Source organism: Microcebus murinus, chromosome 10 (assembly GCF_040939455.1).
Source record: "Microcebus murinus isolate Inina chromosome 10, M.murinus_Inina_mat1.0, whole genome shotgun sequence".
Classification (NCBI taxonomy): domain Eukaryota; kingdom Metazoa; phylum Chordata; class Mammalia; order Primates; family Cheirogaleidae; genus Microcebus; species Microcebus murinus.
The window spans coordinates 83756714-83774547 of record NC_134113.1 but is presented as its reverse complement, the minus strand read 5'-3'; the positions used below and the strand labels follow the sequence as shown (position 1 = coordinate 83774547).

The 17834-nt window shown below is 35.5% G+C and overlaps 1 protein-coding gene across 16 annotated transcripts in view; it reads left to right on the top strand.

The window, feature by feature from the left end:
* PLEKHA5 (pleckstrin homology domain containing A5) overlaps nt 1–17834 on the top strand; it is a 246680-nt gene that overhangs the window by 217552 nt on the left and 11294 nt on the right. For 8 of the 16 annotated variants that reach the window (XM_076007618.1, XM_076007616.1, XM_076007617.1 and 5 more), the window contains 6 exons: nt 3615–3716; nt 7207–7318; nt 8525–8571; nt 9529–9717; nt 11058–11178; nt 14452–14570. In XM_076007618.1, coding sequence (XP_075863733.1) covers nt 3615–3716; nt 7207–7318; nt 8525–8571; nt 9529–9717; nt 11058–11178; nt 14452–14570 — 690 coding nt within the window. Of the gene's footprint in view, nt 1–3614; nt 3717–7206; nt 7319–8524; nt 8572–9528; nt 9718–11057; nt 11179–14451; nt 14571–17834 lie in introns of those variants that run through there. The other 8 variants (XM_076007621.1, XM_076007619.1, XM_076007622.1 and 5 more) reach the window with 2 other exon arrangements.

Here is a 17834-nt window from a genome sequence, read left to right as displayed (position 1 = left end):
GTACCTGTGATTTTCAGATAATTGCATATTTGAAAGTTAGTACCCCCTTTTTAATTGCCTGAGTGTACATGTATATTATCTTCTTGACAAATAAAAGGTAAGATCATATTTGAAGATTTTTAACATTGTACTCGTTTAATCTGTTAAACTCTTTAACGAACTCCTCAGCCAGGTGTTCAAAGAAACCCTTTTTCTTGCTGTCCCCTGTTGACTTGTGCTACTACTTACCCAGTAATCACATTTCAGGAGGCTGAGGTAAAGACGGAAACAGGTGGGCCCAGCAGGATTATGGGACGTGGGCCAAATGATACAGTTCAGTAGTTCCTAATTGTCCAAGTTAGGGAGATTGAAAGTATATTGTTTCTATACTCCTAAAATATTGGTAAAGTAATCTCTAGCTCTCAATCTCAATTTTTCCTGTTTCTCTAAGAGAGAGAGATTTTTTTTTTTTTTTTTGAGACAGAGTCTCACTCTGTTGCCAGGGCTAGAGTCAGCCTAGCTCACAGCAACCTCAAACTCTTGGGCTCAAGCGATCTTTCTGCCTCAGCCTCCCGAGTAGCTGGGACTACAGGCATGTGCCACCATGCCCGGCTTATTTTTTATATATATGTTTTTAGTTGGCCAATTAATTTCTTTCTATTTTTAGTAGAGACGGGGGTGTTGCTCTTGCCCAAGCTGGTTTCGAACTCCTGACCTTGAGCGGTCCTCCCGCCTTGACTTCCCAGAGTGCTAAGATTACAGGCGTGAGCCACCACACCCGGCCAAGAGAGGATTCTTAACCATCCTGAAATGTTATTGTGTTTAGATGCCTGTACAGTGTAGTTGAGCCCACCCTGATCTCTAGCTTTTCTACAAGGGAGGTTGTTAGCCTGGCAGTGCACTCTTGGTTAGCCACTGAGCTGCCATTGGGTCTGGTATCTTTTTACCCTCCCTGAAGCCATCAAAGGCCTACTCTTTAAATTTGCAGTTTTTGTGATATATGCAAATCAGAAGATGACCAGAAACAATTTTTATTAAACAAGGTCAATTTTCTGAGTTCTAAGAACTGTCTAGAGGGGAAAAAAAAAAAAGAAAAAAACAGAAGGTCAATTTTCATATTTATTCAGGTAAAAACAGTTTACTAAAGCCAAGTAGAGATACTAATACTACATAAAATAGATGAGATAAAAAAATCTTTAATCTAGTATTACTTTGCTTTTTTATAATTTAATTCATTGTGAAATCTGCTTAACAGACTCTCTATATTATCCACATAATACAATGATGATAAAAATCTTTAGCGCTTTATCTCTTTGCTTTTTAAATAAAATTAATATAATTCATTGTAAAACCTGCTTAAAAAGACTTCTTAGCACTCTAGCCCAGGCAATGGAGCGAGACTCTGTCTCCAAAAAAAAAAAAGAGAAGAAGCCTCTTAAATTCAAAAAGCAGTTATTGGCCGGGCGCTGTAGCCCTTGCCTGTGATCCTTGCATTCTGAGAGGCTGAGGCAGGCAGATCATTTGAGCTCAGGAGTTCAAGACCAGTCTGAGCAAGAGTGAGACCCCGTCTCTACTAAAAATAGAAAGAAATTAGCTGGACAACTAAAAATGGATAGAAAAAATTAGCCTGGCATGGTGGCACATGCCTGTAGTCCCAGCTACTCAGGAGGCTGAGGCAGGAGGATCGCTTGAGCCCAGGAGTTTAAGGTTGCTTTGAACCAGGCTGATGCCATGACACTGTAGCCCAGGCAACAGAATGAGAGAGACTTTGTCTCCAAAAAAAAAAAAGGCAATGATTCCAAAAGGCCATTTGGAATGGCCATCCACTCATTTTAATTTTTAAAAGTACAATTTCAATGATTTTCATTGCCTATGTTTTTTAAAGTGATTTTAAGCTAGTTGCAGAATATGCAAAATAAAAAAACTCTTTGAAAGAAAACCTTCAGGACCTTGAGGTAACATGTTGCTGCTTTTTTTTTTTAACTGTTAAGATTATTTTAGATAACCTTTCGTATATACTCAGTACTCTTTCCTTATCTCCCTAGACTTCTGCTGTTGTTAAACTGACATTTCCCAGGGGAGCTTCATTCAGAGCAGTTCAAAGCAAGAAGTCCCTGATCATGGGAGGTTCTTAGACGAGTTATTAATTTAACAATAGTTTTCAATAAGTATTTATTGGCTGTATTTTATTTGCCAACATTACAGTAATTTCTGATAATAAAATAGTGATCAATACCGTCCCTGTCCTAGGTTTATCGGTTTGTTACCGTAGTATCACTCCCTGAAACTTAGGAAGAATAACTATAGCCCCATGGGGTTAGCATCCCTGAAACAGTATGATATGGTGATGTATTCTTCAGCACCTGTAAAATCATTCTATATTCAGCCCATGACAAACTAGGTATCACACCAGGTGTGGTAGCACATTGCTGTAGTCCTAGCTACTCAGGAGGCTGACGCAGGAGGGTTGCTTGAGCCCTGGAGTTGGAGACCAGTGTGAGCAACATAGTTAGACCCTGTCTCTAAATATATATGCATGTATATGTGTGTGTGTGAATATAAATATATATATATATACATAACTTTTTAAAAGACCAAGTATCAAAAACTTCTTTGTGATTTTATGGTTTGGGGATGATTTTCTTTTCCAAAAGAGAAAAGCTTAGGTGAATAGTGTCTATATTGAGTCTCTATGAGCAGGATTCACTGAATTGTTTATATAGTTAGCTAAATTAATTTGTCTTATTATATTACTGTAAGTTTATTGTAAGTAAAGTCATGTCAAGCTTCTGGTATTATCGAAAATCCAGTATGCTATAGAGGCACGATATTTAGTATTTTTTTTCCATAGAGAATTAATTTCTTTCTTTCTTTTTCTTTTTTTTTTTTGAGACAGAGTCTCACTCTGTAGCCTGGGCTAGAGTGCTGTGGCATCAGTCTAGCTCACAGCAATCTCAAGCTCCTGGGCTCAAGCAATCCTTCTGCCTCAGCCTCTTGAGTAGCTGGAACTACAGGCATGTGCCACCAGGCCCAGCTAATTTTTTCTATATATTTTTTAGTTGTCCAGCTAATGTCTTTCTATTTTTTTTAGTAGAGATGGGGTGTCACTCTTGCTAAGGCTGGTCTTGAACTCCTGAGCTCAAATGATCTGCCCACCTCAGCCTTCCAGAGTGCTAGGATTACAGGCATTAGCTACCACGCCCAGCCCATGGAGAACTTTTAATAAGGACAAATAAGAAAATGCTTTATTTATGCCTCTTCATTTTAGGAAATAACTTTCAAGAGAAATTTACCCTATTAACATGAATAAATTAAACTATTTCCTCAAAATAATGCTCTTTAGACAGTAGAATCATTCAAATATTTTAATGTCTTTGTTTTTTAGTAAATTTGAATATGTTTTTTAGTAAATTTGAATAAAACAGCAGCACAACAATACTTAAGTTGCTCAGTAAATTCTTGTTGAATTGAGTTTTGAAAATGAGATAAACAGAAGAATATGGGTTATAAAAATTTGTATTTTGCCCAATATAAACTATACTATTTTCTAAAATCTAGAAAGATTATAATTGTAGTGATAACACCATAAAAGCACATTTTCCCCCATTAAAGTAATTAACGCTCTTTGATTTTAGGAATTGGAACGAGCGTGGAGAGAATATGATAAGTTAGAATATGATGTAGCTGTTACCAGGAACCAGATGCAGGAGCAGCTAGATCGCCTTGGTGAAGTTCAGGTACGAAAGTGTAATGTTTTTTTACATTGTTTTAACTGGTTTTTACTTGGTAATATACAACCCACCTTGTTAGGTTTATGCATACCCTTAACCGTTTTCACATTACTGGCCAACTAACACCTGGATTTCAGTACTTTTAATGACAGGAATCTTCCTTACCTGGTGAGCCCTGGAGTAGTATTCTACATGCCTAACTATCTCAGCTCTGTCTGCAGTTCCTATAAATGTGGATTCATAGTCTTTCCCAACTCCATCTGTGTCACTTGGCATTGAGGTGTTGAATTGTATGAATTAATCAAATAATGTATATTTCATCTTTTTATAAAATTATTCTAATCTGTTCTGTACTAAATGTCTCTCTTTTTTTTCATCAAATTATATTAACTAACTTGTCTTGACTGATAGTATTAGAATAGGGGAAGAGACAGCTCCATTTGATATAAAGAACTCAGTTTGTAAGCATGCAGAGCTGGAATCAGGTTTCAGGGGTTACTTTTCTTATCTCTAAAGTAGAAATAATGCTTATCTTGAAGAATTACTCTAAGGAGTAGAGATAGTGTATGTTTGAGACAAAAATAAAAGTTATTCTATGCTTATGACGCTATGTAAATTTGGTGATCTATATTGGAAATCCAGTGGACTCAACAGGCAAATCAATAGAACAGATAAAAGATTAGTAAGATTGACTCGTGGAAAATTACCTGTCCTCTCTTTGCGCGCTGTCCAGTATAGTACTAGCCACATGTAGTTTTGGGGCAAAATGTGGCCATTGTGGCTGAGAAACTGAACTTTTAGTTGTATTCATTTTAATTATCTAAATTTAAATAGCTATATGTGGCTGTGGCTTCTGTATTGGACACTGAAGTTACCACTCTCAATAATCAGCTATTAAAATTAGGTAATAAAATATACTAGGAAAAAAACTATAGATATGATAATCCAGAGATCGGCCTTTTTCTATAAAAGGCCAGGTATTAAATATTTTAGGTATTGCAGGTATATAGTCTATTATTGTTTGGTGTTTTTAGTTTTTTTTATAACTCCTTAAAAATATAAATGTCATTCTTAGCTCACAGGCCATACTAAAAGAGACTGCAAGCCAGAGCAGTTTGGAAATCCCATATTTAATGTAACAAAAAATGTTTATCATGAAAATTTAATAGCCATATTATAAAACATAAGAGAAGACTTGAATTATTGAAGAGGTATAATTGGTATATCATTTTTATTGATGGTCTGATTTGATGTTTTAACAATGAAAATTCTTTCCATAAATACAATCCCATTCTAACCAAAATTCTAGTAGAATTTTCTAAAGAAATTTTAAAAGTAGTTCTAATGTTTTTAAAGTATAATAAAGACCACCAGTGGTTAGAGCATTTTTTGAGAAAATGAAGAAGTAGAAGGCACACTCTGAATGGTAGCATTACACATGCATCCTTAGACCAGTTGCATAACAACTTTGGGTTTCAGTTTCCACAACTATAAAATGAAAGTAATAATAGTACCTACTCCTACTAGGTTATTATGATTATTGTTATAAGCAAGTGTTAGTTAAATAAGTAAGCAAGGAAACATGCAAAACCATAGTATAAAACATGGTATAGGGAAAAATAGACCCATGAAACAAAATAGTGAGTTCAACAGCTGACCATGCATATGTGAGAAATTATATGTGTTAGCAGTAGCACCACTAATCAATACGAAAAAGATAGATTATTACTAGATGGTATTGGAATATAGGCTCGCTGTATTGATCTGCTTGCTCATACCATGTACAGAGATGAACTTCAGGTGCATTAGAGAACTGAACACTATTTATTAAAGCTAATAGCAGGAAATACAGCAGGAGGATAGATGTTTCAAACAAGACCAAAAAAATACAATGCACAAAGTAGAGAGAGAGAGAGAATTGTTGAATAAGATTTGACTTTATCAAAATTAAACATTTCTCCTCAATGAATGCAACATAGACAAAGTTAAAAGATCACATTCTGGGAAAAGACCTCAAAAATTCTAGAAGAGTTTACTGTGTAGATTTTCAAGAGACTTTTTCTTTTTGATTTGTAAAAATAATCCATTAGAAAAATAGACAAAGAATATGAGTAGTTAATTCATAGAAAGGAAGACTCAGATCACTAATAACAAGTCACTAGTAATCAAAAAAACATAAATAAAACAAAAATTAGATTCGTATTATTTACCTTTCAGAAGGGCAAAAATTTGTATGTCTATATTTTAATTATTATAAAAGTGATACATATTCTATATAAATATGCAAAGTATCTGATTTTTATAGTTGGTCTTTCCTCCTGTGTGTCAGTTATTCACGTCTCTGGGCTGTAATTATGTTTGGTGCTTGGGTGAGCACTTCCTTCTTTTACTTTGCTTCCAGCCTGTACCTTAGAAAACCAGATAACTAATGTTATGTAGTGAGTTTTTGAAATAGTTTTGGTTCATAATCTTTAGGCTTATAGACTTTGAAACAGATTTCTACCCCTCGGAGGACTTTTCAGCATACTGATGAAACACTGACTATATTATAACATCCACCATCATCAAAAACTGATATTCAGTGAAAGAAATCGTTTGTCTAGATAGTCTGACCGTTTTTATACTTCACGGTCTATATTTTAGAATAAAGTTACATTCTTGAAAAATGATGTTTATTATTATCTAAAGCAGGGTTATTGTTATCTTATTTATCATTAAGAGTCTTAGAGTTCTAATAGAATCTTAGAGAAAACCAATATGATCTTACTTTGGTTTCAGAATATTTAGCCTGAGGGCATTACATTATATAGGAAGTTAAAAGTAAGAAAGTGGGATGGACGCAGTGGCCCATGCCTGTGATCCTAGCACTTTGGGAGGCTGAAGTGAAAGGATTAATTAAGGCCAGGAGTTTCGAGACCAGTCTGAGCAACAATGTGAGACTGTGTCTCTACAAAAAGAAAAAAATTAGCCAGGCATGTTGGTGGGTGCCTGTAGTCTCAGCTACTTGGGAGGCTGAGGTAAGAGAATTGCTTGAGCCCAGAAGTTTGAGGTTGCTGTGAGATAGACTGACACCCTAACACTCCAGCTCAGGCAATAGAGCAAGACTGTCTCAAAAAAAAAAAAAAAAAGAACTCATCTGAGTATATTTTGTAAGTTGTCCCTTTTTTTTTTTTTTCTGTTCTATGTTCCAGAACTTAAGAGGCTAGTATACCTTCCATCCCCCCACCACCACCACAACCAGAAGTTTGTTTTTGTTTTTAATTTGGAGTTTTGATTTCTAAGTCTGAACAATTAAATGTTTTTCTTTCTCTGCTTTATCTTTTATCTGCTTTGTCTTTGCCACTGGAGTTGCAAAACTGGGAGGGCCACATAGATCCTATTAAATATTCTTAAAACTTAATCCAATTCTCAGTTTTTAAATATATAATTAGTGGAATGTATAACTTCATTTAATGATTTTTTTTTTCTCCTGTGTGTGGTCTGTTTTTACTTACAGACTGAGTCAGCGGGAATTCAGCGTGCACAGATTCAAAAAGAACTTTGGAGAATCCAGGATGTCATGGAAGGGCTGAGTAAACACAAACAGCAAAGAGGTACTACAGAAGCAGGTAAATTAGCTTTGCATTTTATTTTGTGGTGCCTGCCCACAGTGTTACAGTCCTGCATCATTTAACAATGGGGGTACCTTCTGAGAAAGCATCGCTTAGACAGTTTTGTCATTTTGTGAGCATCATAAAGTCTAAGCGCATACGCAATGGTATGGCCTGCTACACACCAAGGCTATCTGGAATAGCCTATTGCTCTTAGGCTGCAGACCTATACACTGTGTTACTAAAACGAATATTGTAGGTAGTTATAACACAATTGTAAGTATTTGTGTAGGTAAACATATCTAAATATAGAAAAGATATTGTGTTGTGCTATGACAGCTAAGACATCTATGACTAGGCGATAAGAATTTTTCAGCTCCATTATAATCTTGGGGCCACCACTACATATGTGGCCTGTTGTTGGCTGAAACGTAGTTATGCAGTGCGTGACTTTTTATCTAAATATAACGACACGCATAATTGTGTTTATTGTGCTATTTTCATGAATTTGACATCAGCAAACAGACACTCTTCTTAGTAACATTGAATTGATACACAAGTTTATTGTACTGCAGTTGGTGTCTAATAACAAATTTTAAAATAAATTTCAAAGAAGAAAAATATAAATTTTTCTAAATTTTAATATTTTTAATAAAAAAAATACACAAGTTTATAAAGTAAAAATTCTGCTAACCATACTCACACACAAATAATAATTGTTTTATGTGTATAATTATAAACACATACAGTTTGGGCTTTAGGAATTCTTTTCCCCCACAACAAAAATGGGATCATGGTATAGCTGTTTTTCCATAATTTTGTTTCAGGGGGTTTTTTGCTGCCATAAGCCATGCTACAATGAACATTATTAATACATATAACTGAATATACATGCTAGTACTTAATGGATTCCAAGAATTGAGAAAAAAAGCATATACTTTTCATTTTGATGAGTACAGCCAAACTGCCCTCCTAAAAGATTATATCAAATTATGCTTACACCAGTAATATTTGAGAAAACCATTTCCCTCTATTCCTGTTTAAACTAAATGTTTTAATTTGTATTTTTTAATATAACTGGTTTCAAATTCTGAAAGCATTAATAAGTGAGGGGTTAGAAACTGAAGGCTTCACTTAAAATAAGTGAAATGAAATTCTTCTTTCTATAGATTTAGAAAGATGTGCTTAGTATAAGTAGTTACGTTTTCTAATTTTTTTAAATAGGTACAGCAGGATTAAAGCCTTTCTCAACAGTTAAGTACAAAAATGAGGTAAGTTTAGATTGTTTTTCTAACTATAATTTAAATGTTTAACATATGAATTAGAAGTAATTAAGTCTTCTCTACTATAATAATAATAATGATGATGTCTCTTAAATATATTAAGGAGTTATTGCTTTAATCTTGAAATTTTATTGGTTCAGTAATTTTGTGCTGCTAACGTGATTTTTCTTCCCTGTTTAAATGCAAAAAATATTAAATCACTACATTTCATCTATGTTTCTAAAACTTTAACATTGTCATACTTGTTCTAATCTAAGTAATTTGAATATTTATCGTTGTTTTTTATACTTCATAAAATTTGTGGGATGACTGATAAATAAGTTGGTTGTGTGTCATGAATATCATAGAGAAATTACAGCTATAAAGAGATACTGTCAACCTAACTCAAAGAGTGTATGATCTTGAATTTTGTATAAAAGCCAGAGGGAAAGAAATGTTCCTTTTTTCTCTCTCTTAAAAATAAGAGTAAGATTTTTGATTAATTTTGATTTTTGATTAATTCTTTCCTTCTATTTTTAAAATGAAATACAGTAATTAGTTTTATTCAGTAGGCTGGTCCGATGGTAGTGGGTTATCAGAACTTATTAACATTAGTGTCACTAAAGTTGGTATTCAACCCCCCACTGCTAAATTTAACTGGCTTTTAAAAAAATAAAAAATTTAAGAAAAAGTTTGATTCAGTAATCTATTTCAATGTTGAGTTTCAGCAGAAAGCTAACCTACATGTTACCGAAAAAAAACATTAGATGCAACCATATTTAAAACCCCAGTTGTTGGCTATCATAAAGATTTTTGGTTTTACTTTTCAATATGAGACTTTTGGCTTGGCAGTGTCCCTTTAAGTATGTTAAAATAAATTTAAGTTAATGTACCTTTGCAAAGAATTTAGATGTGCTTTAATTCAATCTGCTTATCTAAATAAGGTGACTATTCTACAATCTTTAGGAAGAGGAAGTAGTCCCACCTCGTCCTCCACTTCCTCGGTCCTATGACTTTACAGAGCAGCCTCCCATAGTCCCCCCTCTGCCCAGTGATAGCAGCTCCTTGCTCTGTTATAGCAGGGGCCCCGTGCATCTGCCTGAAGAAAAGAAGATTCATCAAGTTCAAGGATATCCAAGAAATGGATCTCACTGTGTAAGTGGCTGGAATAGCCACAGAATAATCAATCATACATCCCCTTTCATTTTTGAAACTTATTTTGCACTCAAACTTATTTTTTACTATAACCCCATTGTTAGCCAGTGCTTTTTTGTTTGTATATAACTTTATACCCTGCGGGGTTTTTTCTGTTTTGGTTTTACCATTCTCATTTGTTAATACCGAGTTTCCCCAAAAATAAGACCTACCCATAAAATAAGCCCTTGCACGATTTCTAAGCATTTAGCATTTCTAAGCCCTACCCCCAAAATAAGACCTAGTGATGGGCGTGGCTACGCAGAGTATCTGCACAACCCATGCATTTCATCGTGGAGCGGTAAAGAAGACTAGCAGTCCTTGTCATCTGCCCTGTGAGAGCTCTATTGCTCAACAAGGGGCATTGGGGCCAATGGTTCTAAAGGAAATAGAGTCACAAGAAATTCAGGATGGAATTCGGGGTTTGGAGAGTTACAATGATGTTAGAAGACGACTTAACTATATTTGAATAAATATAGATTGTTGTACCGTACTTAAAAAAAAATAACACATCCCCTGAAAATAAGCCCTAGGGTATCCTCTTGAGGAAAAATAAATATAAGACCCTGTCTTATTTTCGAGGAAACACGGTAGTTTCGTAATTTTTCTATTTCATCATTTCTTGGTATTTTTTTATATTTTCATAAAGTGATGATTTTGCACATGTTGATGAAGCCATATTTTATAATAAAATATACCATTTCAGGATATGAGAGACAAAATTTTATCTTTAGATCAGAAAGAAGGGAGAAAGAAAAAGATTGTTGTTACTAGGAAAGGTAAAAGGGTTGGGCAGTTTGGTCTAGGAAAAGTGTTATATGAACGTTGCCAAGGAGAGATGTTACCCCTGGAAACTGGAAATAAGAGGTTTGGAGTTAAGCAAATAAATGTAAAATGAGATAAGGAGAAATGAATAAGAAAAAAGGAATAGAGCTAATTTGAGAACAACAAAATGTTCTGTGGCAGGAATTTTAGTACCACCTTCTAAATGAAAATTTATTGAATTAACATAATTATTTTTAGACTTTAGTTATACCATGATAAAATGGGACTTTCTTCTTAAGAAGAATATTCTTTCTTTTAGAATAAGAGGTTAAAAAAATCTTTCAGATTCCTTTTTTCTGCTTAGTTGTGATATATATATATATATTAATATGCATATAAATAGTGTTATACCCAAGATAGCTCTCCAGGGCTATTAATTTTTAGACTTTAATTTCAGTCTTTAGAGGTAAACATTTGAAAAGAAATTTTTTTAGCTTTTTTTTTTTTTCTTAATAATTACATGTCTTCCTTTCAAGGGTCCAGATTATAGACTCTACAAGAGTGAGCCAGAGTTAACAACAGTGGCAGAAGTTGATGAATCTAATGGAGAAGAAAAATCAGAACCTGTTTCAGAGATGGAAACTTCCGTTGTTAAAGGTCAGCATTGGGAATGTTTTATCTCCTGTTTTTAGAGTTTGGGGTGTTTTTTTGTTTGTTTTTTTTTTCTTTTTGTTTTAGTAATAAATTCAATTTACATGTTGACCCAATATGTATACAAGTACACACTCCTTTTTCTGAAACCTTTGGAATCTGGTAAGTTTCTGAGTTAAGAAATTCTCGGGTATTAGGAAGACAGTATGGCCCATAAACCACACATGTCATCTCAGCTAGGAGGGAGGCAGCACCCCCTTTTTAAAAAAACGTTAGACTTTTGGGAATATTCTAAGTGGGATAAAGACTAAAAATAACAAGTATCACATCAGATTAGGTTTTACTAAGAAATAAATTTATGCCAAACTTTTTGAAAGCTTTTCGTTTCCTGAGGTTCTTTTTTTTTCTGCTTCAAAATTATGTATAAGAAATTAATGGCTAAAACAAATTTTCACACAATTTCTATAAAGTAAATTCTGAAACAATACTTTTTCTTAACTAGATGTATTCTGATTTTTTTTTTTTTTTAATGCTGATCATTCTTTAAGAAATCAGTATCATAAGCAAAACGGGAGGTGGCCAGGTACTGGGCTCACACCTGTAATCCTGGCACTCTGGGAAGCCAAGGCGGGAGGACTGCTAGAGGTCAGAAATTCAAGACCAGCCTGAGCAAGAGCAAGACCCTGTCTCTACTAAAAATATAAAAAATTAGCCAGACATGGTGGTGCATGCCTGTAGTCCTAGCTACTCAGAAGGCTGAGGCAGCAGGATTGGTCCAGGAGTTTGAGGTTGCTGTGAGCTAGGCTGACACCACGGGCACTCACTCTAGCCTGGGCAACAAAGTGAGACTCTGTCTCAAAAAAAAAAAAAAAAAGCTCTGCACTCTGGGAGGCCGAGGTGGAAGGATCGCTCAAGGTCAAGAGTTCGAAACCAGCATGAGCAAGAGCTCTAAAGTGAGACAATTATAGAAATTTAAACATGTTCTAGATATTAGCTAATTGTGCAATCATGGTATTGTTATGTAGGACAATGTCATATATGAATTCTGAAACAGCAGAAAAATATGCACAACTTACTTTCAAACAATTCAGCAAAAAAAGATATGTACATATTTATGTAGAGATAAAGCAAGTATTTCCAGCCTGAGCAAGAGCAAGACCCCATCTCTACTAACAAAATAGAAAAATTAGCTGAACATTGTGGCACATGCCTATAGTCCCAGCTACTCAGGAGGCTAAGGCAAGAGGATCACTTGAGCCCACCACTTTGGGGTCATCCTACAGCCTGGGCAGCATAGCAAGACACTATCTCTTTTTTAAAAAACCCTCAGCAGATCTAGCCAGACTGCCCATTTGGCAACAAGCACTGATCTATAGGAACTGAGTAGCATCTGTGCTTCTCAGACAGGATATGGAGAAAGAGTTGCCATTTAACACACAGGTAGCATTTTTAATCCCTGTGGGCATTTTAGTTGTAGCCTCCTCTTAAGTAGAAGTTTTTAAAGCATACAGTAAATAAGTATTTTGTTGTTTGATTTTGCATATGCTGTTCATTCTACACAATCACAATGCCCTATGATAGATGTGGGATAAATATGGCTGGTCAGGTTTATAAAATTTAAAAATTATTTAATAAGTTATTCTTTGAAGTGATTTTAATTCATACAGAAATTTAATTGACTTGAAAATAGTGAAGTAGATAAACCATCATTTGTTCTATCATTACATGTATTTATTTACTCATAATAAGTATATCATCCAAAATATGTTCTCTAATGTGTTTTGAATTCTTTCTGGAAGTTTTGTTGGTTTTATTTATTTATTTATTTTTGAGACAGTCTTGCTCTGTCGCATGTGCTAGAATGCCGTGGCGTCATCACAGCTCACTGTACCCTCAAACTCCTGGGCTCACCCGGTCTTCCTGCCTCAGCCTCCCAACTAGCTGGGAGTACAGGCATGTGCTTACTACCCTCAGCTAATTTTTCTACTTTTAATAGAGACAGGGTCTCATTCTTGCTCAGGCTGAGCTCAAGTGATCCTCTCACTTTTCAGCTTCCCAGAGTGCTAAGATCACAAGCGTGAGCTACCATGCCTGGCATAGAAGTTTTGCCTCTTTTAAAAGTTTGAGGTTGGCTGGTCCAAATGCAGTGGTGTTTATAACTAATTGAATCACAACCAGTTAGTTACAGATTCCTTTGTTCCTTCTGCATTCCCACTGCTTCACTTGACTAGCCTTAAATAAAATATAAAATAATAAAACTTAGAAAAAGTTTGGGGTTTATGTAGGCAGATTCTGGAATGGGTTTTAAAAAAATTGGGGGTTTTGTTTTAACTTATAATCATAGTCTGGCTTCTATATAAATTACCTGAAGTACACTGACTAATCAATTACAGTGTCATTTACTATGTGCCACATGACTTAAAGTAAGGAGTCTTAAAAATGGCCCACTACCTAGCATGATAGAGGTTTTTTTCTTTGTAACTTTAAAGTGAGCCCAAAGAGAGTGACACTTTTTTTTAATCAAAACCATTGAGATTTTAGTAATTTGTTTTTACTAGTGTTTTCAGTGGATGATAGTATATATATTCTGCTTACACGTTGACTGCATTGTAAATACATATATGTTAAATGACATGTTTGTTGTATTAATGTTTTCTAACTATAAAAGTGGTATGTGTTCATTTTAAGAGATTTTTCAAAATACAAGAGAGAAAGTGAAAATGATTACCTATGGTAAACTATTGTGACCATTGTTAGTGGCTACTTTATTGAGGCATTGTGGTGTGATTGAAAAACAACAGACATAGCTGGATAGCTGGGCATGGTGGTAGCTACTCGGGAGGCTAAGCCAGGAAGACTGATGGAGTCTGGGAGTTTAAGACCAGCCTGGGCAACATAATAAGACCCCATCTTAAAAAGAAAAAGTATAAAACCAAACAGAAATTAAAGACATTTAGGACAATCACTTAATCATTCTGGGCCATTACTTTTCTAATTTGTAATATATGAGTGAATTAAACTATTTAGGATGATGGTAGATCTGTACCAGTACAATAAAAGAAGTCATTTTATAAATAATTTTTAATGTCATCTGTTAATCTGTAGAACTTTATTTCTAAATGTAACCCAAAATTTTTCTGGTATATCTTGATTGACTTGTGGCTCTTTGTAAATAAAGTTGCTTTCTGATTTTAAAAGCATCGGAAATTGAGCATGTCAAAAGAAAGCAATGTTGTGTAAGAGATGTTTTGTGGAACTTACTGCTGTTTTAATTTTTAGGTTCTCACTTTCCTGTTGGAGTAGTCCCACCAAGAACAAAATCACCTACCCCCGAATCTTCGACAATAGCTTCGTATGTAACCTTAAGGAAAACGAAGAAGATGATGGATCTAAGAACGGTATTTAACTTAAAATAACTTCTAGAAAGAGTCTTAGACCTATGTATTGCTTTCTTGTATGTTTTCATTTTTAGTGTTTTATCAGAATTCTTCTTTACTTACTCTACAAAAACTTAGTAACTTTAGTGCTTCTTAAAAGTTCATTTAGAGAATTAGCAGCTCAGAGGGCAGACCTAGTGAATACCTAATTTAGATTTGTTTTGATCCACCTTGACATGGGGTCTTAGTCTATAGTTTGTAGAATCTCCTCTCTGAACGATCCCCTGTACTACATCCCTTAAAATCTCTAAGAATTCTTTGGGAGGCTGAGGCAGGAGGATTGCTCAAGGTCAGGAGTTGGAAACCAGCCTGAGCAAGAGTGAGAACCATCTCTACTAAAAATAGAAAGAAATTAATTGGCCAACTAAAAATATATAGAAAAAAATAGCCAAGAATGGTGGTGCATGTCTATACTCCCAGCTACTCCGGAGGCTGATGCAGAAGGATTGCCTAAGCCCAGGAGTTTGAGGTTGCTGTGAGCTAGACTGACGCCACAGCACTCTAGCCCAGGCATCAGAGTAAGACTCTGTCTCAAAAAAAAAAAAAAAAAAACTCTTAAGCATTTCCTGGATGAGAGTAATGGACATGTCCTGTGGCTACCCAAAAGTTAATGGCTTTCCTGGTTAGCCTGAGAGTGTCAGGCCTTTTATCTATGGTAGGTTTGGAGTTTGCCAATCTTCTGGTTACTCTGAGAAATATGAATTGGGACTAAGGAATAAATGCTGTATTTCACACTTTCATCTGAAATTCATTTACTTCAAACTGACTCTAAACCAGTTTAATCTTGTTCTTGGGAATATGGTGAGATACTTAGCTCCCTTTCCTCAAATATCCTCTAGAATTTGGGGCTGCAGAAAACTTTTCATCTTTATACATGTTCTACCTATTTATTATGAGATAATTTTAAGCAATAAGAAAAGGCTGAAAAGGTACTACAAATGATAAGATGTGTGGCTGTTTGGGGAAGATTAAAGTACAGCTACATGTGTACTGAACAAACATGCATGTAAAAAAATGAGAAAATAAAAAGTACAGCTACAAAGTATGTGCCCAAAAAATCTGACAAATTTATATATAAGAATTGTAAGTTTTTTCAATTAGTAAAAATTATAAAACCTATAGAAATAATTATTGTGGAATAAAAATGATGAATAGCTGTATCAGAATTAACGTTAGTGGTCATGTTGCGGCAGTGTGTATAGCTAGTGTTACAGCTCTTGACCAGGGAAAGAACCAAGCGGTACACAAAGAGTCGGAGAACAGTCTTTATTCTTCCACAGCAGGCTCAGCACACCTAGTGTTACAGCTGTCTTCCCGTCTTCTGGTCTTCTTCCCTTCTGCTCCCTTTCCTTGGTCTCCTCCTGCTTTTATACCCTTGATAGGGCTCAGAAAGCATCCAATCAACTGTAAGCTTTAACATCCAATCAACAATAAGCTTTAACATCCAATCAACAACAGGCTTTAACATCCAATCAAAAACAGCGGGATTCAAAAATTACCCAATCAGGATTATGCAAGCAGCATGGCCGTAATGGTGGCAGCATGTGGGCCCAGCTGCATTCTGCCAGGCAGGAGCCCCTAGGCAGCTCTCTGCCCGGGCCTGGCACCAGCAGCGTGCCCTCCAACTGGCTACATGCAACGCTGGCCCATGGGGAGGCGGCAAGCGGCCAAGTCCTGGTGCCCGACATTTTCCCTATCAGTCATAGCACTGTAATACTATTGTTTGTTCATAGAGTTAGGTGATTGTTACAGATTGAAAGCATGTTTTCTTTGGAAATTGTAATGATAAAATAAATCAACAGAAAAAGGACTAAAAAAAAAAACATGTTGAGATCAAGCAGAAAGATCTTAGTTGATTTATATTTTCTACCACTATCTTAAATATTAAGAGTAAGACTTGTATATAACCAAATACCAAAGAAAAAGTATAGGAGACTACAGTAATATATCTTGATACAGGAAAGGGCTTTATGTGACACCAATGCCAGAAGAAAATACTTGGAATGCATATAAAAGACAAGTTTCATAACAGATGAGGAATATCGGTAAATCTTTAGGTTTTTCTTAAATGGAAAATAATATAACAATAATTTACAAATATATGGAAATTGCTCAGCCCCAATAGTAAGTCGGTTTTTGTGGGGTTTTTTGTTTGTTTTTTTTTTTGAGGCAGAGTTTCACTCTGTTGCCCAGGCTAGAGTGCTGTGGCGTCATCCTAGCTCACAGCAACCTCAAACTCCTGGGCTCAAGCGATCCTCCTGCCTCAGCCTCCCAAGTAGCTGGGACTACAGGCATACGCCACCATGCCTGGCTAATTTTTTTCTATATTTTTAGTTGTCCAGCTAATTTCTTTCTATTTTTAGTAGAGACGGCGTCTGACTCTTGCTCAGGCTGGTCTCAAACTCCTAACCTCAAGCCATCCTCCTGCCTGGCCTCCCAGAGTGCTAGGATTACAGGTATGAGCCACTGCCCCCAGCCAAAAAACTGTATTGTTAAAGGGTCAGCTATACATATAAATATGGGTATACATATATACACATATATAAAAGTTATCAAATGACAATCTGATTCATAGAAAACAAATATTTTCATAACTTTATTACTCATAAAATATCTGGGGTTTTTTTACAGTCTTTTCACAGCAGATGTGTGATTTAAATATTTTAATGCTACATTTTCATTAAAATAAAATAAATCTGTGGGCTGGGCACAGTGGCTCACACCTGTAATCCTAGCACTCTGGGAGGCCAGGCGGGCAGATCACTTTTACTCAGAAGTTTGAGACCAGCCTGAGCAGAAGTGAGACCCCTGTCTCTACAAAAAATAGAAAAATTAGCCAGGCATGGTGGTGTAGACCTGTGGTCCCAGGTACTCAGGAAGCTGGGACAAGAGGATTGCTTGAGCTCACAAGTTTGAGGCTGCAGTGAGTTATGATGACACCATTGCACTCCAGCCTGGAGTCTAGCAACAGAGCAATACTCCATCTCCAAAAAAATAAAAACAAAAAGAATAAAAGAAATCTCCCTCATATTTACATACTGCGATTTCCCCCTTTTCTCCCAGGTTTTTTTTTTTTTTTTCTATTCATTTTTTTTTTCTTTTTTATTCTTGGCAAAAAAATCTCAACAGCGGTGGCTCACGCCTGTAATCCTAGCACTCTGGGAGGCTGAGGCGGGCGGATTCCTTGAGGTCAGAAGTTCGAAACCAGCCTAAGCAAGAGCGAGA